We start from the raw sequence: 27,888 nt of genomic DNA, 5'->3' as shown, positions 1-27,888 counted from the left end.
CTCCTCCAGGTGAAGCTGCTGTCTCCTGACAAGGCCCCCCGAGTACCCTCAGTGTGTGCAGGCGTGCGCATGCGTACACACACATACACACGCACACACACACACCCCACCCACAAGCAGCATGCTGCATACACAAGTCACACTGGAGATACTCCCAACCCCAAACAGACTCCGCCTCTTCCTCCGTTAAGGAGTCCCAGACTGGCTCCTTTTACCACATTCCCTAACCTGCCAGTGCCTGAAAGGAGAAGATATGGGGGCTCCTCCACCTAAGACAGAGGGACCCTGGGTCCAACTCCAGAAACTTCTGGCCTCCTGGCTGGTCAGAGAGCCGGACTGGGATCAGCGTGTGGATGAGGCCCACATGCTGCAACAGAAGAGGTAGGCTGCCCTAGTCATGCTGCCTCCCACCCCTCCCCGACCTCAGGGCCCTCTGAGCCACTCGGGTGTATCTACCCCTTGGAGCAACCTGGAATGCAATGCCAGGCACTGGGCTGTACCCAGCCCCCTGGTTACAAACCCCAGCTGCCTCTTTTCGTGGGTAGGGCAGGAGGAGACTCAACGTAGGTTCCAAGCCAGGGACAAAATGACACCACAGTTCTAACCTGGCTGCCTCATGGTGGATGGGGCGGGTGCGGGGGACAGAACGGGACCAGACCAAAGAAGTCTGACGGGGGAGGTAGGAAGGTGCAGGCTGATAGAGGGCAAGTTACTGGGGGGAGGCATGAGATCCCACAGGTTGGGAAAGACTTGTCCCCTGGAGAAAGACTGAGGAATTCCCATTAGTATGAATGAAAGTGGGCTGTGTGCGAGGGGAGGGGAGCTTGGCTTTGCATTACATCTGGAGCTGACCAGCTGATAAGGGAAACTCAAGCTTATCTACCTTTTATTGAGGAGTCTACCGTGTCCAGGCCATATCCCGAGGACACAGAGATTGAATGAGGCCTGTACCTGCTCCTGGGACGCCTTCAGGTCAGGTGGGGCTGGTACACCTGGGGACAGATCATTTCATGGACAAGTGGCCAGGGCCGGGACCCCTCCTGCAGGTGGGCCTCTGCCTCAGAGCATTTGGGGACCTGGTCGCCCATCAGAGAGCTGCCTAGGGGTTCAGGGAGCGGACAGGAGCAGGTCTGTGGTCTAGCTGGGGCTGTCTTCTTGTGCGGGCGGTCTCTCCAGTGCCAGTGGCACGGGACCCCTTGGTTTAATGAGCTGCTCTTGTCAACTCGAAATGCTTCATTTTTGAAGTAGGAGTCCTGCATTTTCATTTGGCCCTGGGCCTCACAAATTGTGCAGCTGGCCCTGGGGACAGTCTCAGCCCGCATTTGGGAAAGGCTCTCTGCTTGCTCACCAACCCCCACCCCAGCCCCTGGGAGGGAACTTTGGCCTCCCCACCTCCCTCCAAACTCCTGGGTGAGACTAGGGCGGTCTTGGAGAGAGAGCTGTGTTCCGGACCTCCCCTCTGCAGATGGTGGTGGGCTAGAGGCCTGGCTGCGAGGGCTGTGTATGCTGCCCCCAGAAGAAGAGGTGAACTCTGGCCCTGGTTGCCCTGAGCTGGGCGGACTCCCACTGGGTGGGATGGGAGAGGGGCTGGCCCATACTCTGCTGGTCCCTCCTGAGAGTACTTTTCTAACTGACAGATTTGAGCTCTACCTTAAGATAAAAAGCTTCTTCTTTAAGTAAAAAAGTTCTTGCTCTGGCTCCCAGGGCAATGGGACGTGAAGATCTGGGGGCTTGGGGACATCATGGGAACCACTGGTCATTCTGTTTGTCTGCCTTTCATCTCTCCCTCATGACCCTCACTTGCCTTGTATTCAGCTTGGGAGCCCACATGTGCTTGCCCAGCAGGATGGGCTTCAGTTTTATCTCTCGTTTGGTTCATCAAGGCAGGGGAGAAACAAAGATCAATTGACAAGAGGCACCTTAGGTTGGATATCTCCACAGGCTTCTGTTCCCAGAGAAGCCCGAGGCTATGCTCCTCCTCCATCAGGAATGGGGTAAAACACAGAAGGATGAGACAGTCTGTACCCCTCTCCAGATCTCCCCCTCCCCACCGACAGCAGGGATATGTATCTCAGCGGCCCAGAGGGGTATTTGGCATTTTGGCAGCTTGTAAATTTCCCAAGTCCCAACAACTGGCCCATCTTGGCCTCTCTGCCCCTCTGGTCTCTCAAAGTTCCCCTTGCCCAAGGAGAGCCGGTTCAGCAGGCCTGGGAGCAGGGGTGAAAATATTTACTCAGCCTAGATGGATTCAGACAGTCCAGGCCCTGATGGCTTCCTGTCAGTGTCCCTAGGGCCGCCTGCTCAGGTGCTCAGGCCTTCTGCCCCCCACAGACTTTCCTACCCACCTAAGGCTTGAGTAACACCCCACTCCCTCTACCCCTCGCCCTGGGAAAAGCTGGCAATGATGCAACCACAGGGGGAGCCCAGAGCCAGGCTCATCCCCGTCTGACCCTCAGCTAGACTCCAACAAATAACTCTTTCCAGCATGCCACTGCACACCTTGTTTGACTCCTGTCTGTTCCACGTAGAAAACTTCTCTGATCCTCTCTCTCTGTTGGCCTCTCTGTGATTCTGTCTCCATCTGACCCATGTTCATCTGCTCCCAGGATCCAAGAGTTTCCTCTGCTCCAGGCAGCCAAGGAAAATGACCTGTGTGTCCTGAAGAAGCTTCTGCTGGACCGAAACTGTGACTTCCGGCAGAGAGGTGGGACGTGGCTTGGGGTGACGGGAGGAGGGCCAGAAGCGCCTGCCCGCCTGACCCCCAGATGCTGAGGAGGTCTGCAGTGGGTGGTGGGGAGTACCTCCAGCTGGAGCCCCTTCCTTGAGAGGCCCCAGCAGTCCCTGACACCCCATCTTATACTCTGCCGCAGGAGCCCTGGGGGAGACAGCCCTTCATATAGCCGCACTCTATGACAATCTCGAAGCCGCCATGGTGCTGGTAGAGGCTGCCCCGGAGCTGGTCAAGGAGCCCACCTTGTGTGAGCCATTTGTAGGTGAGGAGCCGCATAGTAATTCAAGTTGGAGACCGGACGGGAGGCGCCAATGTCACCTCTTAACCTGGGCCTCTGAAGGAGGGGCAGGGAAGGAGAGACAGAGGGTTTAGGAGGGCTGCTCTTGAGTTGGAAGGAATGTAGAAGTCCTGGTCTTGGCCTTTAGCATCCGTGACTTTCTTCAGCCATTCCATTTCCTTTCAATGCCTCTCATGTTCCCTGAAGGACAAACTCTGTTTCTTTTTCTCATAGCAACATTAGAGTGGTCATATGTACACCCTACCCACAATAATCAAGAGGTGAGGGCAGTGAGGTAGACAGTCTATGGGACTAATCGCCTGCAGTCCCAGGCCACCATGGTGAGCCAAGGACGGAAATCTATGCCAGGACCTATCAGAGACCTCCTGTCTGCCAGTGGGATGCTGTGTCCCTGCAGGATCCTGGGGACAGACCCCATGACTGAGAGCTCTCTCTGGCCAGGTCAGACTGCACTGCACATAGCCATCGTGAATCAGAACGTGAACTTGGTGCGAACCCTGCTTGCCCATGGGGCCAGCGTCTCTGCAAGAGCGACAGGCACAGCTTTCCACCGCAGCCCCCGCAACCTCATCTACTTTGGTGGGAGCAGGGCCAGGACTGGGAGGAAGGGGGAGTGGGGAGGTGGACAAGAGCCAAGGGAGGGAGGCTGAGGAGGGCTCTAACCCCGGGGAAAGCTGGATGGGGTCAGGCCTTACAGGGCTTAAGGCCAGAGCCAGTTCTCCCCATGGCACTTGCTCCAACCCTACCTCTGGTTCTGCTGACAAGTGTCACCAAGCCCAGAGCTCAGATGTAGTCGCTCAGGGACACTGCCCATCCCATTGGGCACTCATGCCACGGAGCCCTGTGTGTCCGCAGGGGAGCACCCTTTGTCTTTTGCTGCCTGCATGGGCAGTGAGGAGATCGTGCGGCTGCTCATTGAGCATGGAGCGGACATCCGGGCCCAGGACTCCCTGGGTAAGAGCTGGGGTGAGGAGGGGAAATGGGATGCTGGGGGCTGGGAGGGCAGGGACCTGGACAGCCCCCAGGCCTGTCTCGGGGTGAGCAGGGGAACAGCAGGGCCTTCGGTGCAATGGCCATGCGACACCCGTGTCTCCCGCAGGAAACACCGTGTTGCACATCCTCATCCTCCAGCCCAACAAGACCTTTGCCTGCCAAATGTACAACCTGCTGCTGTCCTACGATGGGCGCAGGGACCACCTGCAGTCCCTGGACCTCGTGCCCAATCACCAGGGCCTCACCCCCTTCAAGCTGGCCGGCGTGGAGGGCAACACTGTGGTGAGGGACGCTTGCTCCCTGGGCCCTGTGGCCTCCTTCTAAAGACCCTTCCTCCCAAGCCACCCCCCCACAGGGCACAGTCCCTTACTCCCAACTCCGTGGCTAAATGCTCAGCTGCAGGCTTCCCTGATCCGGAGCTTGGAGAAGGGCACTCTAGAATATCTGCTCTGGTGACCCCAAGTGCTGTTCCCTTGGCCTGTCCTCTTCTTTGCCATCTTGAGAGGGTTGGTGGGAAAGAGGGAGAAGCAGAAACCAAAGGAGGTTCACGCAGCAGAGGCGTGGGGCTCGCGGACTGCCCGTTAGTGCCCAGGAGCCCGCTGCAGCCCTCCGGGAGGTGTGGTTCCCGTGGCCGCTCCTCACGCTGACCCTCTGACTCCCCACCGTGTCCCTCCAGATGTTCCAGCACCTGATGCAGAAGCGGAAGCACATCCAGTGGACGTACGGGCCGCTGACCTCCACTCTCTATGACCTCACGGAGATTGACTCCTGGGGGGAGGATGTGTCCTTTCTCGAGCTCGTGGTTTCTTCCAAGAAGCGAGAGGTATGGATGCCACAGTGGACCTGGGGCTGTCAAATATCCAAGTAAGGCCTGTCCGTTTCCTTAGATCCTGAGCTCCAGATACTTCCCTGCCTTTTAATAGTTGGGCATGAGAACAGAACCTTGGGGCCTTTGGGAGAAAAGTCCAGTCTGACTGCATTTTCCCTCTGTCCGTATCCAGCCCCTCTGCTTACGTTTGTCATACTATTGTTTTAATTGAGGACCTCTCCAAATCAAAGTCACTTCCTATCATTCATTCTGGATTGAGCACCTTCTGAGTCCCAGCTGCTGTAGAAGGAACTGAGACTACAGAAATAAACCTCAGTTCCTGTCAGTCTGCTCCTCAAATTCTGGTCACTGTCCTTAGTAACTGCAGTGGGTACCACTTATGCCATTAGAGGGGTCTGGATTATGAAAAGTGGCAGCAAAATGGATGTCAAGTAACTTGTCCTGGATGGGCCACAGAAGATGTCACAGAGGAAGGGCTTGAGCTGAGTCTTCAATGGGGAGTTTGAAAGCACCAGAAAGGTGAAGAAAAAGAAAGCTTTCCAGAGAGGGGGAAACAGCGATACTATTCAGATAGGACTGAATTGAGTTAATAGGTGGGAAAGGAAAATTGTTGAAGACTGTCGTAGAGAGGAGAACATGCTTCAAGCCCTCAGGAACCTCCAAAATGGTGACAAGATATAATTTCTGTTGTTTATCTGCGACACGACCATCCTAAGAACCCCTCTAGGACTGTAAGTCTTGGATAGTTGTTAGTAGTGACAGATAGAAGAAAACCTGAAAGGCCTGTTTGTGTGATTTTGCTTGCAGAATATTCCTGGAAACAAATAAACTTCAAGCAGGAATTTTTAGGAATTAGAATCCCAATCTCTTAGTGGTGCCTGGATGGCTCAGTTGGTTAAGCATCTGGCTTTGGCTCAAGTCATGATCCCAGGCTCTTGAGATCAAGCCCCGCATTGGGCTCTCTGCTCAGCAGGGAGTCTGTTTCTCCATCTGCCTCTGCCTGTCACTCCTCGACTTATGCGTGCACTTGCTCTCTCTCTCTCTTTCGCTATGTCAAATAAATAAGTAAGTAAAAAAAAAAATAAATAAAAAATAACCCCAATCCTTCTGCATGAACAGTGCCAACAGAAATCCCAGGTTCCCAGTTTCAGCGAGCTCTGTGTTTTCCAAGTTTCATTCTTGTCTTGATCAACTACTTTTCCCTTCCCTCAAAATTCCGAGCCCCGTTTACATTCCTCCCAGCTCTCTCCTTTAGCTCCACCAGAAGCCCAGAATCCCACATTATGGCAAAAACAGGCTCTCTGGCTGGAGATGTTTCCACGTCCTGCCCTGAGCTGCCAAACATGTCAGAAAATACCCACCTCCTCTTCTTCCCTCTGGGTTCAGTGGAAAAGATATTATTTTTGCTAATGGTTAATTCCTCCAGCTCTGCTTTGAATTAGGCTTTTCTTACTTTCTCAGATGCCTTATCCCTTCTGTCCCTCTCTCTCATTTGTGCTTAACCTCTTACCATGTACTTACATCAGAGTCCCACCCCACCCTGGGGGCTTAGATTATTGCCACATCCAACCCCTGTGCCTTTATTGCGCCTCTCTGGTCCACAACACTTCCAGAGCAAATGTGACTGCTTCCTTGCTTGTGCCCCCAATGCTCCCCATTGCATTCAGAAAGATCATTCAAATTCCTGACTATGGCATTCACAATGTGCAATGGTCTGCCTCGTATCCATGTCACCCCTTATAACTCCTGCCTGCCACTCCCCATCAGTCCTCTCATGTCCCCAGACACCCCCGGCTTTCATTTGCAGATGACCTCTCTCACCTCCCTGCCTTGGCAACTGCTGCTACTTCATGGAAGGATCTTCTCAAGCTCCTCCTTCTTCATTCCACTAAGTACTACTCATCCCTCTAAATTCATTGGTGCTCAAATGCCTTGTTTTACTTCTATGATAGTTCCCCTGCAGCACTCACATGAGGCTCAGCATAGAGTGGAAATTTTCTAGTTGTCTGAAAATGAAATGGCTGGCTAACTGAATGAAAGATGATAGCACAGTTAGAGCCCAGCCCTCTGGGACCCGGTAGGAAATCCTGCCTGCCTCACTGGGCTGGCCACCCCCATCTGTACTCTGCTTCCATGCCAGGCTCGCCAGATCCTGGAGCAGACCCCAGTGAAGCAGCTGGTGAGCTTCAAGTGGAAGAAATACGGGCGGCGGTACTTCTACATTCTGGGTGCCTTGTATACCCTGTATATGATCTGCTTCACCACCTGCTGCATCTACCGCCCCCTCAAGTTCCGCATGGGCAACCGCACAGACCCCCGGGATAATACCGTCCTTGAACAGAAACTACTGCAGGTGACACCTCTTTGAAGGGGGTGGAAGGGAGTGGTAGCAGGGGATGCTGATGCTGGAGAGTGGAGGGGAACCTGGGAAAGGCACCACGCACTGGTCTCCAGAAGCTGCAGGCTCCTGATCACCCAGACGCAAATTAGGCATGAGATAGGAGACCAAAAAGGTGACCTAATAAGCAAAAGCGCACTTGTCCAAGGAGCTGTAGTTTTTCTCACTAACCCTGAAAGAACACTTGGTATTACGAACACCATGCATTTGTCAACTTCTTATAATCTGCAAAGCCTGTTGTTCTAAAAGGAGGAAACCTGTGCTCCGGGTACATTTCTGAGTCGATTTCTGGTGTGCGAGGGCAACACAGGCATCCCCCCTGGCCTACGTTCTCTCCTGTATGCTGTCAATATAAGGGTGTTGACAATCATGTGTTCTCTGTCTGACCACCTGCCTGGTCTGCTGAAGAAGGGGGCCTGGATTAAGTAGCAGATTGCAGTCAATAATTTTTGAGGTTCCGTTGACACCTGTGGGCTTGCCATTCTGTAGTGTCCTTCAGAGACCCAGGGAGGTAAGGATGGCTCAGTAGAGGTCTAGAGGAGCTCTGAGAGTCAGCTGTTGAAGGGAGCAAACTCTCCTTCATGGGTGACAGAATGAGTAGACTCTAGTGAGTGCTCCCAAGCATATGTAGTCAGCAAGTATGGCTGCATTGCATTGGTTTCCTGTTCACGGGTAACCAAAATTGTTGTCCTGCTGACCTGAAATAGCCAAAAATGCGTGCACATGTATGGGCAGGAAGCAGAAGACAGAGGAAGAAAGAATTTTCCCTAGTAAGTAAGAGCTAGGTGACTGGAGGTTGATGTTGTATGCAGGCTGGGCCAGCCACAGGTAGGATGCAGCCTAAGCTAGGAAGAGGGATCATTTGGGTCAGAAGGGGAACATAAGCCGTTTGCCCAGTCAATGAGAAAAATCTCTGAGTCAGCTTAGTGGGAGGCACAGAGAAGCAGCAGACTAAAGCCTCATCAAACCCTAGAGTAGGGCAAGACACTCCATCTCTCTTGCTTCTTAACCACTTCTCAGTATAAAGTGTGCTCATGGATCCAGAGCCAGTCTCTGACTGAGTCAAGTGTTCTCCCTGGAGAGGACTATCCTGATTGTGGTGGGGCTGCCTTGTTAGAGTGGGCACTCATGCGTTGGGGGAGGTTGTGTCCCATGCATCTCAAAGTGGGCATGAGGGCTGGCCCCAACATGGAACCCACAGAAGGGGAAATACGGATTTTGAAGACATGGCCCAGTGGGACTAGAAATGGGGAAAACGTATACACATGAATGAGTTGAGGGCAGCTGGGCTTTCCCAACATTCTAGACCCTATTTATCAGTCATCTTGTTTTCCTGGTCCTCCTTAGTCCCAAGCTTACCTGGGATTTTTCTGGATTTAGAATGTAGATAGCATTCTGGCCTAAGAGTTGTGTGATGCTGAACGATTGATTACTTGGAGTCTTCTCTATGTGCCCCTTTCTCTTTGGCACAGGACTAATCTCTTCCTTTGATCCAGATGGTCTCTAGTTAGAAGATCCCTCCCCCCTTACCACAGGACTAAGGGGAGCATAATTATAGCTGAGAACACCTCCCACTCCCTCTTTTTTTCTTTCCTCTTCTTTCCTCCCCCACTCTTATCATCGTTACCCTTTTGTCTTCCACCTAGATAATAGATTCTTTAGGCCAAATAGAAGACTATTAACTTTTAAATGTTCCTTTCTTGGTGGGAGGGAGGGGCTCAGAGATTAGGAATGCTTCTGTAAGGCGTTCAGGTAGCAAAGACCAACAATGGAAGGTTGCTATTGTTTCGTGTTCCTCCTTGATGGGTGTCCTGAGTTTCTGGTTTATCTGTGTCCTCTTACTCATTAGTAAGCCCATCTGGATAATATCAGGGGCTCCTAAATTTATCACTATGGTCTGAAAGATCCTGCTTTCTCAATGTACCAGGCTTGTTAATATTAGGAAATTCTCTCTCTCTCTCTCCCTCTCTCTCTCTTTTTTTTTGCTTTCCATTACTTAAGAGTCTTAGAAAAATGAAAATGCACCAATAATGTCATGATTTAATTAATGTAATTGTTGACATGTTGGTTAGTCCATGGAGCTTTATCTTAGACAAATGAATACTTTACTATCTAATTATACAATAAATCTGTGCATGCAAGGCTCTCTCAGTCACTGACGGATTTCCCCTGTGGATCTCATGGGATCCACAAGAGCAGCCCAGCATCACCTTCTCAGGACATTTGAAAGGAGAAGAAAAACTCATCTGTCTATATGTGGTGGTGCAAATGCCACAGAAGCAGACAGAAATGAGGATGGAGTGAATGTCTCTGTCCAGTTTTCGAGATATCTTTGGGGGTTACTGCACTCTAAGATGCCTCATTGTTCAGCTATAAAAGTTGTGCATTTCCAGAGTTTCCCAAGAACTCTATTAATTGAGTTGATTTCCTACCTCCATTCAATTCTACTTGGTTTAGGCAGAACGACATACACTGTAATGCTAGTTCTCTTGGGTTTCCAGACGAGAGGAAGGCGCCAAGCATAGGAGTCGAGCAGCTTGGGTTTTAGTCCTAACTCTGAAGTAGTTGTTCGACCTTGCATAGATCCTAACTCTTACTAGATCAGTGGCTTTTAACCAACATGGGAAGACAGTAACAGTATTTGTTTCTAATACAACAGAATATGTGAAGATGCAGCCCCCCGTCGATGGTATTTTTAAGAACTCTTTGAGTGATCCTAATATTCACCTGGGGCTGAGAACTACTTACTGGCTTCTGTTTCTGAAACCTATTCATCTACAACTTTCCAGTCTTAAGTCAATCCCTCTGATCTTTTAGTTTCCTGATGTGCTGTTCAGCAAGAGGGCATTGCTCTCTCATTGAAATTCCTCTTTGTCTCCTGAAGACTTCTTCGATCTCTCTCCTGCCCTTTTCCCAAAAGCATTTCACTAATTTGTTCATTAAGCAAATAATCATGGAGAGCCTGTAGAGCCTGGACATTGTTGTAGGCATTAGGAATTTATCACGGTCTGAGCAAAACACACATGATCTCTGCCCTTTTGGAGTCTACAGACTGGTTGATGTTAAGTGAATGAATAGAAATTTCATCACGACCTGTGATTGTTACAATTCACATTATGGTTTCGTATGACAAGAAAAAAGACAGGATATTATGAGAGTTTAAAAGAGGGGCCTAGACATGCTGAAAAGCCAGAGGCAGCTTCCCTGAGGGATATACCTAAGCCGAGAGCTGCACACCGGTTAAAGGTGCAGTTAGTCTTAGGTGGAAAGCATGCACCCAAAAAACCCCTGCCTTAGGAAGAATTTTGCCAACATCTGAGAACCAAAAGAAGAGCTAGAGCACAGGAGCTGGGCAGGGCGGAAGCTGCCAGATGAGGTTGTCCAGGCAGCTCAAATCATGCTCAAATCATGAAGGGCCTTGCAGGCCATCTTGAAGATTGTACTTTCTATGCCAAAGGTAATGGGAAGCTCAGAAGGATTTTAAATAGGGGAGGAACTTAACAAGACCTTTGATTTAGAAAAACATCTCTGTTCGTAAGGTGGAGAGCAGATTTGAGGACACCAGGGTGGATGTGGGGAGACCAGTTAAGAGGCTGTTATGGTTCAGCAAGCAAGAGATAATGGTGGGTTGGCCTAGGGATGTGCTGGGGGCAGGGTTTGGCATCGCTATGGCACAATGGATTAGATCAGCAGAGAAGTGCACAGACCGTGGCCGGAATGACTCATAGGTTTCCATTCATTTAAATGATTTTGCAAGGACGTGGATGGAGCTAGAGAGTATAATGCTAAGTGAAGTAAGTCAGTTAGAGAGATAATTACCTTAGGATTTCACTTCCATGTGGAATTTAAGAAACAAAACAAACAAAGCAAAGAAAAGAGACGAACAACAACAACAACAAACAAAACCCTACTCTTAACAATGGAAAACAAACACGATTATCTGAGAAGAAGAGTGAAATACAGGAGAGGGATACAGAGTACACTTGCTTATCTCAGACCCTGGGTGATATAAGTATGATATTGTCGAATCACTGTATTATACTCCCGAAACTAACTTAACACCGTCTATGAACTATAGTTATTTTTTAATTTTTTAATTTTTAAAATTAAAATTTTAAAAAGGAATAGAAAGAACACTGTCCTAAGAATAACTACGAAAGCAACAACAAACTGAATAATTCAGGAATCATTTATTAAATATTTGCTTTGGGCAAAAAAAAAAAAAAAAAAGAAGAAGAAGAAGAAAAAGAAAAAACAAATGTTGTCCTCCCGCTGTCCTGGTCAGTGCGATTGATTTGTCTACACATCATTATTCCTCACAAGCTCTGAACAACCCAAAACACCGCAGCTATTTGAAAACCCAACTGATAGCCAGCTCTGCACAACATGGTTCAGGAATCCTAAGCACCTTATTGGGGACAAGCACAGCAAATTAAAAAGGAAAAGAGATGAACAGAAGTAGGGAGTTTGGTAGGTAAAAATAACATGTGCTAAGTGCTTGCTTTGTGCACTTGACACGCATTTACCAGTGCTTGTGGGAGCTGATTAAAATGCAGATTCTGACAATAAAGCTCCTTTGGGACCCGAGATCTCCAACTAGCTGCAGGGGATGCTGATGTTTTGATTCCGTGGGCCACATTTCGGATGACAAAGCCTCATATCATTTAATCCATATAGATACCCTAATTACTAAGGAAAAGTGTCACCATTTTAAAGATGATGAATCTGAGGTCAGGAGAGGTTAAGTACTTTGGCAAAGACACTCAGCTGGTAAGGGCAGCCCTGGGACCAGGATTTTGGTCTGCTTCACTTAAGAACTTCGCTTTTAACCACTGAGCTAGGCCATTTGTCTCTCCGGAGTGATATGCTGGGTCCCAGTCTTCTTTCTCTGTGGTCCCACAGAGAAACTCACGGCTCCAGGCTTTGAGGGCCTCCTGGGGCCTGCCACATGCTCCACTTGGTCTAGCTATGCCTCATCTCTCACTGTCTGGATGGGGGACACCGAGGGTTAGGAGCAGCTCTGGTTAGGAACCCCTGCACACTCTAGAGGATCAGAGTAGCCCCTCATTACGACCCAGCAGGACTTTTTCTGGGAACTTCCTTTGCAAGTTGGGGTCTTGGGGAGGAAAAGAAGGTCTAGGACTGGAAATGGAGCATTGTTTCTGCTGTCTTCTCACTTCTTCTGGGTTGCTCACGCTCTCTGCCCTTCTCCGCATGGTGCAGGTGACTCTGACTCTGCTATGCCCACCCACTCTGGGCATTTCCTTCCAGGCAGTGAGCTCAGCCAGCTGGTAAATGAGAGCAAGGTCATTAGGCTCACTTCCATGAAGTATGAATGATCAGCCTCCTCAGGGGATTTGGTTGTTGACAACTGAAATTCCAAGCATATGATGATGTGAAGAATTCCAGTCATTAATGAGAGACATTTATTTTTAGAGGAGCGGGGTAGGGTATTTTCTCAGTGCATTATTAGCCAGGCCCTCTTAGGTGACCTTGAGCTACAAATCTCAGAATCCTGGAAAAGCCCAATTCTTTGTGACCTTCTCCCCATTTGCTTCCAGATGGGTTTCCTCCAGTCCCTCTTCCGGATTCCATCTTTATCTCCCTTCTGCAACTCTCAGATCATGCTCAGCTTGCACCTGCCTGCTTACCCCATCCTTCTTTCAAACGAATAGAGCATCCTCTACACGGTGCGCTGTGCATTGTGGCTGAAAAGCAGTGAGATGCTCCTGCTCTTAGGGAGCTCTGAGATTACAGGTGAGGCATGGAGTACCCTGATAATTATAGTGTGCTGGGTAAGGTCTGTAAGCAGAGTGGTGCCAGGTGCCTGGGGGAGAACCCCCGAGCTGGGGTGGAGCAGCAGGAGAGGAGCCCTAGGAGGAATGCTATCACCTGACTTTTAAGGCTTAAGGTGCACCAGGAACTGTGATGAAGGAGGGCATTTTAAGAAGAGGGCACAGTCTACAAAAAGGCCTGGATTAACACTCAAGAACCCCAATAGTTCCGTGTGGCTAGAGCATCACACAGAACATGGGGACACAGAGGAGGAACCAGACCAGCAAGGGTTCTGTACATCACGACATACGGTAGTCCAGATCTTATTTTCTTAAATTCACCCCTTCCGGTGGCACTCCTAATTAAAAGAATATAGGCCCATGATTTAAAAATCAGAGGGCAGGCATAATGAAGAGCATGGGGGCCGGCCCCTCCTGACATATGTCTTGTTCCATGAAGACAACGAGGTTTTACCTCTTTAAGCTTTTCATTCCGGTTGTTATCGCCACCCTGCTGAACAATACGCTTGTGTCTTTATTCCTTAATTAAATTTAGACATTATCAATGGGATTTCTGCTACGATAAAGACCTTAGAGCACCCTCCATTCACGTCTTCCCTCCAATTCTTTTTTAAAATTATTTATTTATTTATTTATCTCTCTATCTACCTGAGAGAGAGACTGAGAGAGAGAAAGAGAGAGAGCATGCAAGCAAGGGGAGGGGCAGAGGGAAAGAACCTCTCCCGCAGACTCCCTACTCAGCGCAGAGCCCAACGTGGGGCTTGAGCCCACAGCCCTTGGATCATGATCTTAGTCCACACCAAGAGTTAATGCTTCACTGACTGAGTGACCCCAGCACCCCTCTCCCTTTCATTTCTATTCTGAAGACTTAAGGCAACAAGGAAATGTAGTGAACAGGGATGCCATGTCATGACATAAGCATTTTAGAAAGACCAGTCCAGAAGCACGGTGGGGAGTGGGCCAAATGAGGGACATGGCTTCATGGCAAACCAGATGACAGATGCCACGGGTTTGCATTAAGGGAAAAGTGCTGTGAATTGAGGGAAAGGGTAGCGTTTGAGAGAGAACTGGGAGATTGAATGAACAGGGCCTCAAGAATGAGTATGTCTTCTACTTTACTTTGTCAAACACAACCTGATCCCAAAACCATTTTACGAAGACCACAAATCCCGAAAGCTGTGGGTCAGCTTCTGGATATAGACAGAAAATCTTTTTTTAAAAAATTATCACATAATGTATTATTTGTTTCCAGGGTACAGGTCTGTGACTCATCATTTTTACACAATTCACAACACTCACCATAGCACATACCCTCCCCAATGTCCATCACCCAGCCATCTTATCTCTCCCACCGCCCTCCCCTCCAGGAACCCTCCGCTTGTTTCCTGAGATTAGGAGTCTCTTTTGGCTTGTCTCCTTTCCTGGTCCCATCTTGTTTCATTTTTCCCTCCCTTCCCTCCACGAACCCCTGCTCTGCCTCTGAAATTCCTTATATCAGAGAGATCATATGATAATTGTCTTTTTCTGATTGACTTGTTTCGCTTAACATAATACCCTCTAGTTCCATCCATGGTGTTGCAAATGGCAAGATTTCAACTTTTTTATGGCTGCATAACATTCCAGTGTGTATGTGTGTGTGTGTGTATCATTTCTTCTTTATCCATTCATCTGTTGATGGACATCTAGGTTCTTTCCATAGTTTGGCTATTGTGGACATTGCTGCTATAAACATTTGGGTGCATGTGCCCCTTTGGATCACTACATTTGTATTTTTTTCTTTTTTTAAGATTTTATTTTTTTATTTGTCAGAGAGAGAGAGAGAGAGATCACAAGCAGGCAGAGTGGCAGGGAGAGGCAGAAAGAGAAGCAGGCTCCCTGCTGAGCAGAGAGCCCAATTCAGGACTTGATCCCAGGATCCTGGGATCATGACCTAAGCCAAAGGCAGTGGCTTAACCCACTGAGCCACCCAGGCGCCCCAATGCATTTGTATCTTTACGGTAAATACCCAGTAGTGTGATTGCTGGGTCATAGGTTAGCCCTATTTTCAACTTTTTGAGGAACCTCCACACTATTTTCCGGAGTGGCTGCACCAGCTTGCATTCCCGCCGAAAATGTAGGAGGGTTCCCCTTTCTCTGCATCCTTGCCAACATCTGTCATTTCATGACTTATTAATTTTAGCCATTCTGACTGGTGTGAGGTGGTATCTCACTGTGGTTTTGATTTGTATTTCTCTGATGCCGAGTGATATTGAGCACTTTTTCATGTTAGACAGAAAATTTTGAATTCAATCTCCAAAGAATAAAATTCTCAGAAATTCAAAGGAAAGCTCATTCCCAGCTTGAGTTTAGGCTTAACTAATGGAGGTGGTTAATGAAGGGAGAATTCTTATTATCAGTTCAATAGACATCAATAAGTCATTCATCAAAATTCAGTGCTCCTGTCCATTTTTTAAACATGAAAATCTCAACTTTGAAAAGTTATCTATTCCAAATTGAGAGCCAGACTTATACGTATAAGTGTGAAACACTAGAATTCTCCCTTAAAACAAAAGGAAAAGCAAAGTGTTCTAAAAGCCCAATGGCTCCATTATTTTTTCATCTTTATTGGGGTATAACTGACTAAGAAAATTGCGTGATACCTAAGGTATACATTGCAGTAACTTGGAGTATGTGTACAATGTGAAAGGGTTCCCACTATCTAGTTCATTAACACATTCACCACCTCACATAGTTATTCTCTTTGCTAGTTTTTGATGAGAGCAATTAAATTCTACTCTCTTAGCAAATTTGTTTAAAGATTTATTTATTTATTTTAGAGAGAGAGAGTGCAAGCAGGAAGGGCAGAGGGAGAGAGAGAACCTCATGCAAACTCCCTGCTAAAGGCAGAGCCCCATGCAGGGCTTGATCTCATGACCCTGAGCCAAAACCAAAAGTCGGACTCTAAACTGCCTGAGCCACCCAGGCGCCATTTCAGTTGTATAATACAGTGTAGTAATCCACCGTAGTCCTGTTGTATGTTAGGTTCTTAAGTCTTACTTATCTTATAGCTTTAAAAGTGTAGACCTTTTTACCAACTTCTCCCTATTTCTTCCACTCCACAGACCCTGCCAACCACTTTTCTATTCTCTGTTTCTAGGATTTTGACTTTTTTTTTTTTTTTTTTTGGTCCCACATATAACTGGTAGCACTTGCAGTTTGTCTTTCTGTGTTGGGCTTATTTTACTTAAGATAATGCCCTTAAGATCCATCTATGTTGTCACAAATGGCAGCATTTCCTTCTTTTCTTGTGGCTGAATAATATTTTACTGTGTCCATGTTTTTTTTATCCATTCATCCATTGATGGTCACTTAGGTTGTTTCCATATCTTGGCTATTATGAATACTGCTACAATGAATATGGGGGTGCAGATATCTCTTCAAGATCCTGTTTTTATTTTTTCTGGGTGCATGCCTAGAAGTGGAATTTCTGGATCATATTGCGGTTATGTTTTTAATTTTGTGAGGAACCTCCATACTGTTTTCCATGGTGCTGTATCAATTTGCATTCCTACAGTGCATAAGAGTTCTCTTTCTCTATATCTTCACCAAATTGTTATCCCCTGTTTTTTTTTTTTTTATGATATTCTATCAGGTGTGAGGTGATAATATCATTTTGGTTTTCATTAGCATTTCCCTGGTCATTGGTGATGTCGAGCAACTTTATATGTCTTTGGGAAAAAATATTTATTAAGTTCCTCTGACCAGTTTTTAATTAGATTGTTTGTTATTTTGTGCTATTGTGTTGTATGAACTGCCATTATTTTTATTGCAATTTTCACACATATATATTACTTTTTACTTTCTAGAGAGAGCAATTAAAGACAAATAAAACCCCTATGTGAAGGTCTTGTGTGGTGACCTTGGACAGCAGTGAGGAAGGGGGCCCACAGGAGACTGTGGCACTGTCTGGCCTGGTTTAGGGGAGAGGACTTTGGGGACAGAGTTGTGGAGGCAGCTACTTTAGGACAGTCAGATCCCCGGTGGAGCTGTGACAAAGCTCGGGACACCTGTTACTCACGTGAACTTGTGCAGAACTCCTACTTGGTTTGTTTTTGTTTTATTTGAGAGAGAGAATGCAGGGTTGGGGTGGAGGACAGAGGGAGAAGGAAAGAGAGAATCTCAAACAGATTCCCTGCTGAGCACAGAAGCCCCATAGTGGGGCTTGATCTCCCCATCCTGAGATCAGGACCTGAGCTAAAACCAAAAGTTTGTCTCTTAACCGTCTAACTCAGGCACCCCAGAACTCCTACTTGTAAAGGAATCTGTTAAACAAGCCGAGGTGTGGAGGTGAGGGGAAGCCCCAGAAGAAGAGTGTGGTGACTGTACCCAACCCTCTCCATGGGTTGGGAGTTTCACCTTTTCATCTCCTGAGGGACTGACTAGCCACTGCCCATCTCCCACTGTCCTCTAGGGGCGCTGTGATTCCCCCCAAAATGCGCAGAGCCAACTTGTGCAGTTTTTTTACTTAGTTGAGCCAAGAAAGAAAGGTTGGTGGCAGTTTTCCAGACATATTTAACCAAGATACAAACTTGTAAAAAAAATTCAAAATTTTTGTACAGACACATATTTGGCACAGATGCCGATATTTTATTTCGATAGTTAATGTACTTATTATTTATCCCACTCACTACCTGACCTCAAAAGGAGTTGGAATGTTTTACAACTAAAGAGAGATGCTATAGGAACATTAAAATAAAGAAAAAGAACAAGGCTCATGAATTGAATTTCAGGACAGAGGTGGAGGAATTCAGTTAGACCTGAGTATAAAAAACAAAACAAAAGAGAACAGAACAAACACGCAACCTCGGAGCCTCCTTGGAAGCAAGGCACAAGGAAAATTGTCCATTAGATGATAACATAAAATTGACCAGTTTGTCAGAAGAATATCAATTCTTTAAACAACAACAACAAAGTCACCGAAGTCTAGCCACAGGTGGTTAGATCACATTGTTTACCAGGAACATAGACACCAGCTCTTTTTCTGATCTCTCTTGGGCCCTTGGATTTACCTGAAACATTTCCACCCTCTGCTGGTAAGTCTGGTCCTACTCTTCCATGAAGGCTATATTCTTGGCTGCTTTGGAGCTGTCACTTTCTGAGCAACCATGGGGCTCCTGGTGGTACCTTCTTTATATCATTGATCACCTCCTACCACATAGCATCTCTTCCTATTTCAAAGCTATGCCTCTCACTGGACCATTCACCAAGCATCCTGCTGAGGGATGCTTAGAGGTTCCAGTTTATCAGCAGAGCAGAGATGATTAGCATTCCTTTCGTCTAATGAGGGATCACATCCTTCCTAGCTTAGATCATCAACTTTCCCACTGGAGCCAGGGACTCTCAACTCTTTTCTTGGGTGCACCACTCAGAGAGGTGACCTTAGAGAAGGGAGTTCCTCGAAGTGTAAAGCATACCTGAATGTGTTGAAGTTATTTGTACAATTTCATGGGGGAGATTACATATATATGAACACATTTTTCCGGTAAAAGTGTCCACAGTCTTAATGATACTCTCCAATGGACTCATAACTCCAAAAAAAGTTAAGGATCATTATTGTAGAATTCTATCACTGCATATGTGTAATGTTGTAAGACTTTCACTGTGAAATCACATGCACATAAAGAGGATGGTCTTCTTTGACCTTGACCTTAGGGCTATATCTTCTATACCCATTGCTCAGGATAAGGCTAGGATAAAGGATAGGGATAAGGATAAAACTTAACTAAAGTTAAGTTTTCAACCCTTCCAAAACTAAAACCCATTCAATATCTCTAACCCTTTTTTCTGACATTTTTTCTGTTGCCAAATCATAATGAAACTACAATTAATATATCTATGGTGCTTTCTGGTTTATAAACTACATCCAGATACATCACCTAATATGATCTCCACAATAACACTGGAAGGTGAAGCATTCAAGTTTCCATTTTACAGATGAGAAACCTCAGACACGGAGAGATTTTGGTGGCTTATTCAAGGTTTTGCTAAAATTTGTTGGTTCTGGGTCCATTCTGGAATCTGAGTTCTGTGATATGTTTACAGCCTAGTCAATCTTCCAAACACCACAATGAGATTGGAAAAGCTGGACTTTCAGCATAGTTGAAACCATCCCAAACCACTAATACTTCTTCCTGTTGGTTTAGCTTTCTCAACTCAATGCTCTGAAATGTGATCTCAGCCCCTTGGTACACACATCATAAATTACTGTTCACCATATATATTAGAGCGATTTGCTAGGGGGTGGTTCATGTTATTAGCATGTACAACACATATTAAGCTTTGGATACATAGACTAATGCCCTGATCACAGAGTTAGCCACAATAACAAATACAATAGTGGGGGCTGGGAGGAGTGATGGTGGTAATGGGAGCTTTTCTGTATCTGAGACAGACCTCAGTTGCTTTAGACCACTTGCCTGAAAAAGATTTGACTCTTGATCCATCAAAAAGTGCTTACCCTGTACTACTCCCACAGGAGGCCTATGTGACTCAGCAGGATAAAATCCGTCTGGTGGGGGAGTTGGTGACCGTCATAGGGGCTGTGATCATCTTGCTCCTAGAGGTGAGGTACCATCAAGGTCCAAGCTGAGGCCATCCATCTGGGGTCCCAGATTGAGCTGCAGTCCACATTGTCCTTTTGTTTTACTGGCCTCTTCCTAGATCCCAGACATCTTTAGGGTTGGTGCTTCTCGATATTTTGGACAGACTATCCTCGGGGGACCATTCCATGTCATCATGTAAGTGTCCCTTCCTTTCGGTCTCCTGCTTTCCCTTGCCAGAATTGTTCCAGGTCTCCCATTTACTCTCTGGGACCTAGAGCTCAGTTGACTCTCACCTTCAGGGATTTCTCTCCAGCAGGCTTGTATGTGTGTTTTGGGTGTAAGGACTAAGCCTGTGGGGGTACTACCACAAGTTTTCACCATGCTAGAGGAGACCAAGAATTTTTCCTCTCTCATTCATTGTTCTCTGCCTCCCGCCCCCCCCCCCAGCATCATCTATGCCTGCATGGTGCTGGTGACCATGGTGATGCGGCTCTCCAACATGAATGGAGAGATGGTGCCTATGTCCATCGCCCTGGTGCTGGGCTGGTGCAGTGTTATGTATTTCGCTCGAGGATTCCAGATGCTTGGTCCCTTCAGCATCATGATCCAGAAGGTCAGTGCTTTCCCCAAAGCTTCCTCTGGCTTTAGCCTTAGGACATTTCTGGACAAAGGGAGGAAGTCAGAGCAAACAGGAAAACAAAATACTGCTCTGAGTGAATCTGGTGGAGCTAGGGGGCCTCCAATCTAGCAGGATGGCTGTAGAGAGACAGCCACTTCACCTTCCCTTCCCTTCCGTTTCCTGTAGATGATTTTTGGAGACCTCATGCGTTTCTGCTGGCTAATGGCTGTGGTTATTCTGGGATTTGCCTCAGGTAAGAGCACTCTCCCCTCTTCTACTAGGTCATGGGGTCCAGTTCTTCAGAAAGTTGGCTTACTCTTGCTCATTTGTACTCTGTTTTGATCGCCACCCCCCATCCTGGTAGAAACTGACTAAAAAAGTACACTCATATCCATAGGATCAGGGTCACTCAGGTTGGCTTAGAAGGGTAACCATGTGCTCTGACCAATAACATTCATGTTGACTAACTGCTCTGCGAGATCTTTAAAGAAGAGATAAAAGAAAAGCTTTGGAGAGAGAGGGCCATTCAACAGGAAAGACTGGCCAGTTGCGGATCTCAGAAAACTGTGTGGGCAGAGACAGTACAATATTTAACTCCTCTATGTTTATACTTCAGAAGAAGAAACAAAGAATTCAGTAACACAAAACATACTTTTTTCTTCCTATGTGTGATTGAAGTTGAGAGAAGAAGAAAGAATTCAAGGAGGAGGTGCCAAAAGAGATTCTAGAAAGTTTGAGAATGAAGGAGGAAAACAGAAGAAAAAAAACTGTAAAGAGAGTTTGAGGAAAGGATGAGCTAGGTCTCAGTCTCAGCCCAAGCCACTGGTTGGGGGAGAGGGGGAGCATCAGGGTAGAGAGAGGAGCAAAGTCAGAAAATAACAGCCAGTGTCTGTTGGGTGAGGGAGGTGAGGGAGGGTGAGCGTGGTGAACAAGTAGGAGAAAGTTCTTAGGGAAAGGTGCTAAGAGGATGGAAGAGCAGTAAGTCTGGCAGCTCAAATCCAGTCTCTAACATCTATAACTAAACATCTATAAGACAAGAGGATGTCCTAGGCAGTATTTGAAGACATCCCCCCACCCCAATTCTAAAAGGCCATGGCTTTTAGAAAGGGCACTATTCTTATCCTAAGAATTCCCATTTAACAGGAATTTCCACCAAATAGTAGACTAAAAAAATACCCCAAGATCTGAGCTAGGAATGGGTAAAACTGTGGTAGTCTGCCTATTTGGAGTATTCCTTCTGTATTCCTTCTCCCTCATTCTCCACCCCATCTGCTCACATCTTAAATTACTGCTCACAACATGTGTGTGTAGTTACACAGTATGCATATGTTGCATATAGTATATGGTATCATGACTTAGTGACTACAGAACGAGGCCATGATGACGGAGTAGCTTTCTGTTAATGTCTTATACCCAGAATCTCCCAAACCATCTCTTCTCGGTTGTTGTACTTGCTTTTTGATGCTTTGCCATAGACCCTATTTCCATTCTTGAGATCCCTTAGTTTATACTTCAGTTCCTCATACAGACAGGAGTCTTTTAAAGGTTCTAATGCCATAGTACAGGATGTGCAGTATTATCCAGCAGGCTGCACACTGAGCAGGGTAACCTTCTCCATGAGGGTCCAAGATCACCCAGGGAATCTCAGAGTGATGGATGGTTATTTAAAGGTCACTGAGATTTTTTTTTTATAGGCGCTTTTCTTTTAGTCATTTCTTATGTCAATTCTTTGAAACTGTTGGAGAGTCCATGCATTCTTGTAACCAATCATCTTTTAAATATTCTATTTTCTCAGATGTGAAAAGCAGTTGATGACTTATTTTGTGTGTGTATAGTAAGTCACCTAACTGCTTTCACTATATATATATATATATATATATTTATAATACATGCACATACTTTATATATACATTTTGCTAAATGACTGAGTATTACCATTGTCCAGAGTGATGAACTTGGTCATCTGACATCTCAGGGTTTGCCAGATCCACATGTAGAATATTACTTACATGTATACAGTCACATATGTACATTTATGGGCTTATCTGTGTGTCTGCAAGTGTGTAAATATGTGGAGATATGACTAGGCCCATACTTATTGTGATAACTCCCTGTTTCCCCACCTCCATGCCCATTTCCTGGGCGGAGCAGCGTTCTATGTCATTTTCCAGACAGAGGACCCAGCCAATCTGGGGCAATTCTATGACTATCCCATGGCACTGTTCAGCACCTTTGAGCTTTTCCTCACCGTCATTGATGGGCCTGCCAACTACGAAGTGAACTTGCCCTTCATGTTTGGCATTGTCTACTTTGCCTTCACCATCATCGCCACACTGCTTATGCTCAACCTATTCATCGCCATGATGGGTGACACACACTGGCGGGTGGCCCATGAGCGGGACGAGCTCTGGAGGGCCCAGGTGAGTTTATCAGTGTTAGTCTTACTAGGGGAAGAGTATGGAGAGAAAAATCAAAGTGGGATAAGTTATGGTAGATGACTCTTAGGAGAGTCACAGAATAATCCAGTGGGGTTGTCACCTCAACAAAGATATATTTGGTAGAGGAAGAGACAAAAGGAGGGTAAAATAGTATGATAGGAGTAGGTTCAATACCCAAGAGCTGAAGTATTGGTCACAGGGGAAAAGCAGGTCTAATAGTCAACCTTGGGTCTAGTAAGCTAGAATATGTCTTATTCTTATATATTCTAGTTTTTTAATTTTTTAAAAGTTTAAAAGTTATTTTTTAAAGTTTTTTTTTTTTTTTAAGCAATCTCTATACCCAACATGGGGCTTAAACTCACAACCCTGAGATTAAGAGTTGCATCTCATGCTTTACTGATTGAGCCAGCCAGATGCCCCTATATATTCTAGTTTTTAATTTGAACCTTATCTTCTGTTTTTCTCCCTGTTTCTCTATGATTTTTTCTTTATATCATTGAGGATAATACAATTTTAGAGTTGGAAGTATCTTTAGTGGTCCTCTGGTTGAGCTCCTAACCAGAGATAAATTACTCATTAGTCAAAAGGTCATTTAATATATTCTTTACTGCTGATTAGGACCTTATTATCATATGGTTTTGGATAATGGTTGGGAAGAGGAGAGCTTTAGTCTTATTTCAAAAGTCTTTGTTACTAGAAATGTGCATGTTGCATTGAGCTTAAACCTATCTTTCTACAATTCCATTCTTTGGGCTCAGCCTTTTCTTCTCACACAACACAGAACATACTCTTCTGTATGAACACCATTCAGACATTTGAATAAAACCATCATTTATCCCCTCAGACTTTCCATTCACTTAATAATAATTACTTAGAGCCTGTTATATGTTGGTAAATGTCTAGGAGCTGGGGACACCATCATGAACACAGATGTCATATGTGTCTTCATGGAGTCTACAGTCTGGTTCCGAAGATGGCCATTAAATGATGGACTTCCTGGAACCCTGTACAATTACAGTAGGAAAAGTGTCACAGAGAAGTAGAAGATACTAAGAACAGGATGCAACAGAGCAGTCTAATGGGAAAGTTAGGAAATGCTTTCCTGATGGAGTAGCATTTAAGATGAGCCCCTAAACCTGGGTAAGAATTAGCCAGTTAAGAAGAATAAAAGAAAGAGATGAAGGGTAGGGGTTGTATCATTCAGAACTCTTGGCTACAGGGACAGAAAACCAAACTCAAATAGACTTAAAAAAAAAAAAAGGCATTGGGAGGAGTCTGTGTTGGTCCTTATAACTGGAAAATTTAAAGTACTAAACCAGCTTTAGGCATATCTGGCCAGAGCTGTATCTCCATTTCCCACATGACATTAGTTTCTATGTTCTGTTCTTCTATCCAGACTCTCCTAAGTCACTCTCTCCCATCATGTTGGTGAGATGTCTTCTAGAAGCTCTAAACTTCCAAAGGAATGAGTAGATGTTCTGCACTGCACAATTCCAAGGATCCCTTTTCTGTAGCAATCTGTGTGCTTCCTGATGCTGTACAATATGTACCCCCTCAGAGAGCATCTTTCCCATGAGAATCCGGTGTAAGCTCCATCTCACTGCAACTTAGTTCCATCCGGTCTAAGTTCCATAAGCACATCCCTGAATTTGAGGTTAAGGCCAATGACTGACGAGTGGTGATAGTGGTGCTGGAGTTTAGGGGAGAATAGACTAATTAGCCAGGCCTGTGTGTAGTCCAGTCTACCCTAACTGATGGACAGAGTGGTAAAGGGGCAATGCTCTAAGAGAAAGGGGTTCTGTTACCAGAAGAAGGGGCTGACTTATGGTACCACAGGACACATAAATGTCCTTTTCAAGATAAAGAAGGAGAAGAGTGCTATAGGGAAAGGGAACAAATGATTAAAATTCCTGAGGTTGTAGGAAACTTGGTGCAACTAAGAAAGTCAAGTGGAAGAACATGACATGGGGAATTGGTCTACTTTAATGATTGCTGGTGCCTTCAACTAACCAAAATCATGGTCCTTTCAAAACTAGAGTGGTCCTGATAAGATTGGAGGAATGCAGTATAAAAAGGGGTCATGCCTTTCTTTGCTTTGGACACTATAAATGGAACCTCAAATTGAGCCAGGTGTTTTAGCAAATATACAATTTGCCCTTATCAAGATCATGATCAACTAGAACTCTTGTATCTTTGTTATGCAACTTAATTAGTGAAGCCCCTTTGCCATTTTCCTGTACTTATACAGATACTTTGGTCTTAAACATAAATGTGTAGGACCTTATATTTGGTTCTCTTAAATTTCACATTTTTGATTTTTGACCAGCATTCCAGTCTGATGAGATCATTTTTATATTGCTTCTGTCACCTCACATATTATATATCCCTCCCAGTTTTGTGTCACAGGCATATTTGATAAGCTTGTCTTCTATGTTTCATCTAAGTAATTAATGAGGGCTGGTCAAAGGACAGAACATGTGATATGCCACTAGAATTTTCCCTGCCAAGTTTACAATCATTAACCCACTCTTTTTCTTTGTAGGATACGGGTATATAATTTGCTATAAATTCCCTGAACATTAGCAGCATTGTTTCATCTCTGCCATCATAGAGATTCTATTTCATCATTTCATTTAAATCAAGATAGCTGGTCTATGGCTTTCCTATGAAAAAGCAAATGAAATTAGTTTGGAGTGGCTCATTTTCTATGAATGTGAATAGTAATGTAGCGATCATGGTTTTATTGAAAATGCTCATAAAATATTCTCTCTCTCCTTTTATGATGGATGATGAGTAAAGCAGGTAGCATGATGCCTGGCACAGGCTAGAGCACGGCTAAAGGACTGCCATCTCTCCAATCTCTGGTATCCTCATCTGACAGGTTCTTCTTTGGTACCTATGTCAGTGGCCTCCAGTGTCCCCTGAAACATCATGACTCTTTCTGAGTTTCTTCTACCTCTTACTCCTCCCAGGTGGTGGCTACCACGGTGATGCTGGAGAGGAAGCTGCCTCGGTTCCTGTGGCCTCGCTCTGGGATCTGCGGGTACCAGTATGGGCTGGGAGACCGCTGGTTCCTGCGGTGAGTGACACTGTATATATGTAAAGTGCCAACAAGTGTGAGGCTGTAGGAATAGGGTGACCAGTTCCACATTTATCACACATCTTTTCATTACTGAGATCCCCAATTGGACCAAAAGGAGATGTCATCACTCTATAAAGTGAGACTGCATTAGCCTGTTTAGGGGAAGTGGGTGAAGCTGATGAGGAGGGTGACAAGACCGCTAATAGCTGATGCCAGGTTGTGAGTACATCAGGGCAGTAACGTGTGTGTGGCTGTGTATGTGTGCACGCTCAGATGTGGGTATGGGCTACCCAACTCGTTCTATTTTGTTCCCCCCGACCCCCAATTCTAGTATATTTTTGCCTTGAAGCTAACCTTCTCCATATTCGACCTTCAGCTCCTGACCATGGTTCTTCCCACGCTCTCCATTTTCTCTTTCATGTTCACTACTAAACACACACACACACACACACACACACACACACACACACGTCCCACTACTTTCCAAATCCTGACTGCTCACCTCTTTGGTCTCTATCCCACTTTACCCTCCATTGTACTGTACTTCCATTCATTTGATCCTGGGACTCTGGTCCTTTCCTTCCCCGTCCTCTTGGTCCTGTTTCCTCTGTGCATTCTTTCTACCTCTCCTTTGCTCTTCACCTCGATTGAGTCCCTTCCCTTTGCCCTCCTCAGAGTTGAGAACCACCAGGATCAAAATCCTTTGCGAGTACTTCGCTACGTGGAAGCTTTCAAGGGCTCAGACAAGGAAGATGGACAAGAGCAGCTTACTGAGAAACAGCCCTCTGTTTCGGCGACTGAAAGTGGGACCCTAGCCAGAGCCTCTCTGACACCACCCACCCCCTCCCTGTCCCGGACCACATCTCACAGCAGCAGCCACCGGGGCTGGGAGATCCTTCGTCGCAACACCCTGGGACATGTGAATCTCGGGCTGGACCTTGGTGAGGGGGATGGAGAGGACAATATCTATCATTTATGATGAGGATCCTTGTTACTGTTGGCCTGACAAACGGGTGGGCCTAGTTGAGGACAGTGCCGAATTTTCATGCCTGTTAATCATGGGGAGGAGGTGAACAGAATAATTCTTAAAGTCCATATCTCACCCTTCACATCAGCATTTCTGGAGATAGGCAATGGGCATCTGTTGCCCCACATACCTCCTGGGTTCTTAGAAGTTCCATATCATGAGAAAAAAGGTATCTCTTCAAGCAAAGTTGGATTTGGCCGTAAAAGATATGAGGTAGAGATGCTAGACTAACATGTGGATCAACTTTTTTCTGCCTCATGCAGGGCCTAGAATATAGTAAGCTGTGAAGCCTGCCCGATTCCACAAGCTTACCATGGGCAGAGCCAGGCTTGGCACTGAGGTTGTGGCCCCTCCCTTTTTCTTATATCCCTGTAGGACTTTCTCCTTACCTAGCAACCAAACCCCAACTAGAAAATTGCAAGGCGAAATGTCCTTTATTCTTGTCTTATTTTTAATAATGTTATTGTGGGAAGATACACATAACATAAAATTTACTATTTTAACCACTTTCAGGGATACAATTCAATGGCACTAAGTCCACTTGTATCACCATCACAGGACGATTTTGTCATCCCAAACTGGAATTCTTGCATTCCTTAAACATGAACTCCCCACCATCCCCTCTGCACAGCCCCTGATAATCAATATTCTACTTTGTGTCTATGAATTTGCCTACTCTAGGTACCTCATGGAAGTAGAATCATGCGTTATTAGTCCTCCTGTGCCTGGTTTATTTCACTGAGCGTAATATTTTCAAGATTCATCCCTGTTGTAGCAGGCATCAGAATTTCGTTCCTTTTAAAGGCCAAATAATATTTCATTGTATGGATAGACCACATCTTATTTATTCATTCATCCGCTGGTGGACATTCAGGTTGTTTCCACCTTCTGGCTATTGTGAGTAATACTGCTGTGCACATTGGTGTATAATTCTCTTCAAGTCCTTGCTTGCAGTTCCTTTGGGTATATTGCTAGACGTGGAATTGCTGGATCTTATGGTAATTATAATTTAATTTTTTGAGGAATTGCCACACTGTTTGTTGTTTTACTTTTTTCTTCTTTCTCTCCTCCTCCTCCCCTCAAACCGTTCTCCTTCT

At 45.8% G+C, this 27,888-nt stretch overlaps 1 protein-coding gene across 1 annotated transcript; it reads left to right on the top strand.

The window, feature by feature from the left end:
- The first annotated feature begins 240 nt into the window (after positions 1-240).
- TRPV5 (transient receptor potential cation channel subfamily V member 5) lies at positions 241-27,888 on the top strand. Its single transcript, XM_004781418.3, has 15 exons — positions 241-381; positions 2,607-2,704; positions 2,871-2,993; positions 3,471-3,608; positions 3,885-3,983; positions 4,129-4,304; positions 4,699-4,845; positions 6,992-7,204; positions 19,559-19,645; positions 19,744-19,820; positions 20,073-20,238; positions 20,431-20,497; positions 22,396-22,664; positions 25,655-25,761; positions 26,440-27,888. Exons 1-15 carry the CDS (start codon positions 254-256, stop codon positions 26,741-26,743), a joined length of 2,199 nt encoding a protein of 732 aa, XP_004781475.1. The 5' UTR covers positions 241-253; the 3' UTR covers positions 26,744-27,888.

The sequence above is a fragment of the Mustela putorius genome, unplaced genomic scaffold, assembly GCF_011764305.1.
Source record: "Mustela putorius furo isolate JIRA1106 unplaced genomic scaffold, ASM1176430v1.1 tig00003845_pilon_pilon_pilon, whole genome shotgun sequence".
Lineage (NCBI taxonomy): Eukaryota > Metazoa > Chordata > Mammalia > Carnivora > Mustelidae > Mustela > Mustela putorius.
The sequence above is the reverse complement of the archived record's forward strand: the minus strand, read 5'-3'. Positions and strand labels throughout refer to the sequence as shown.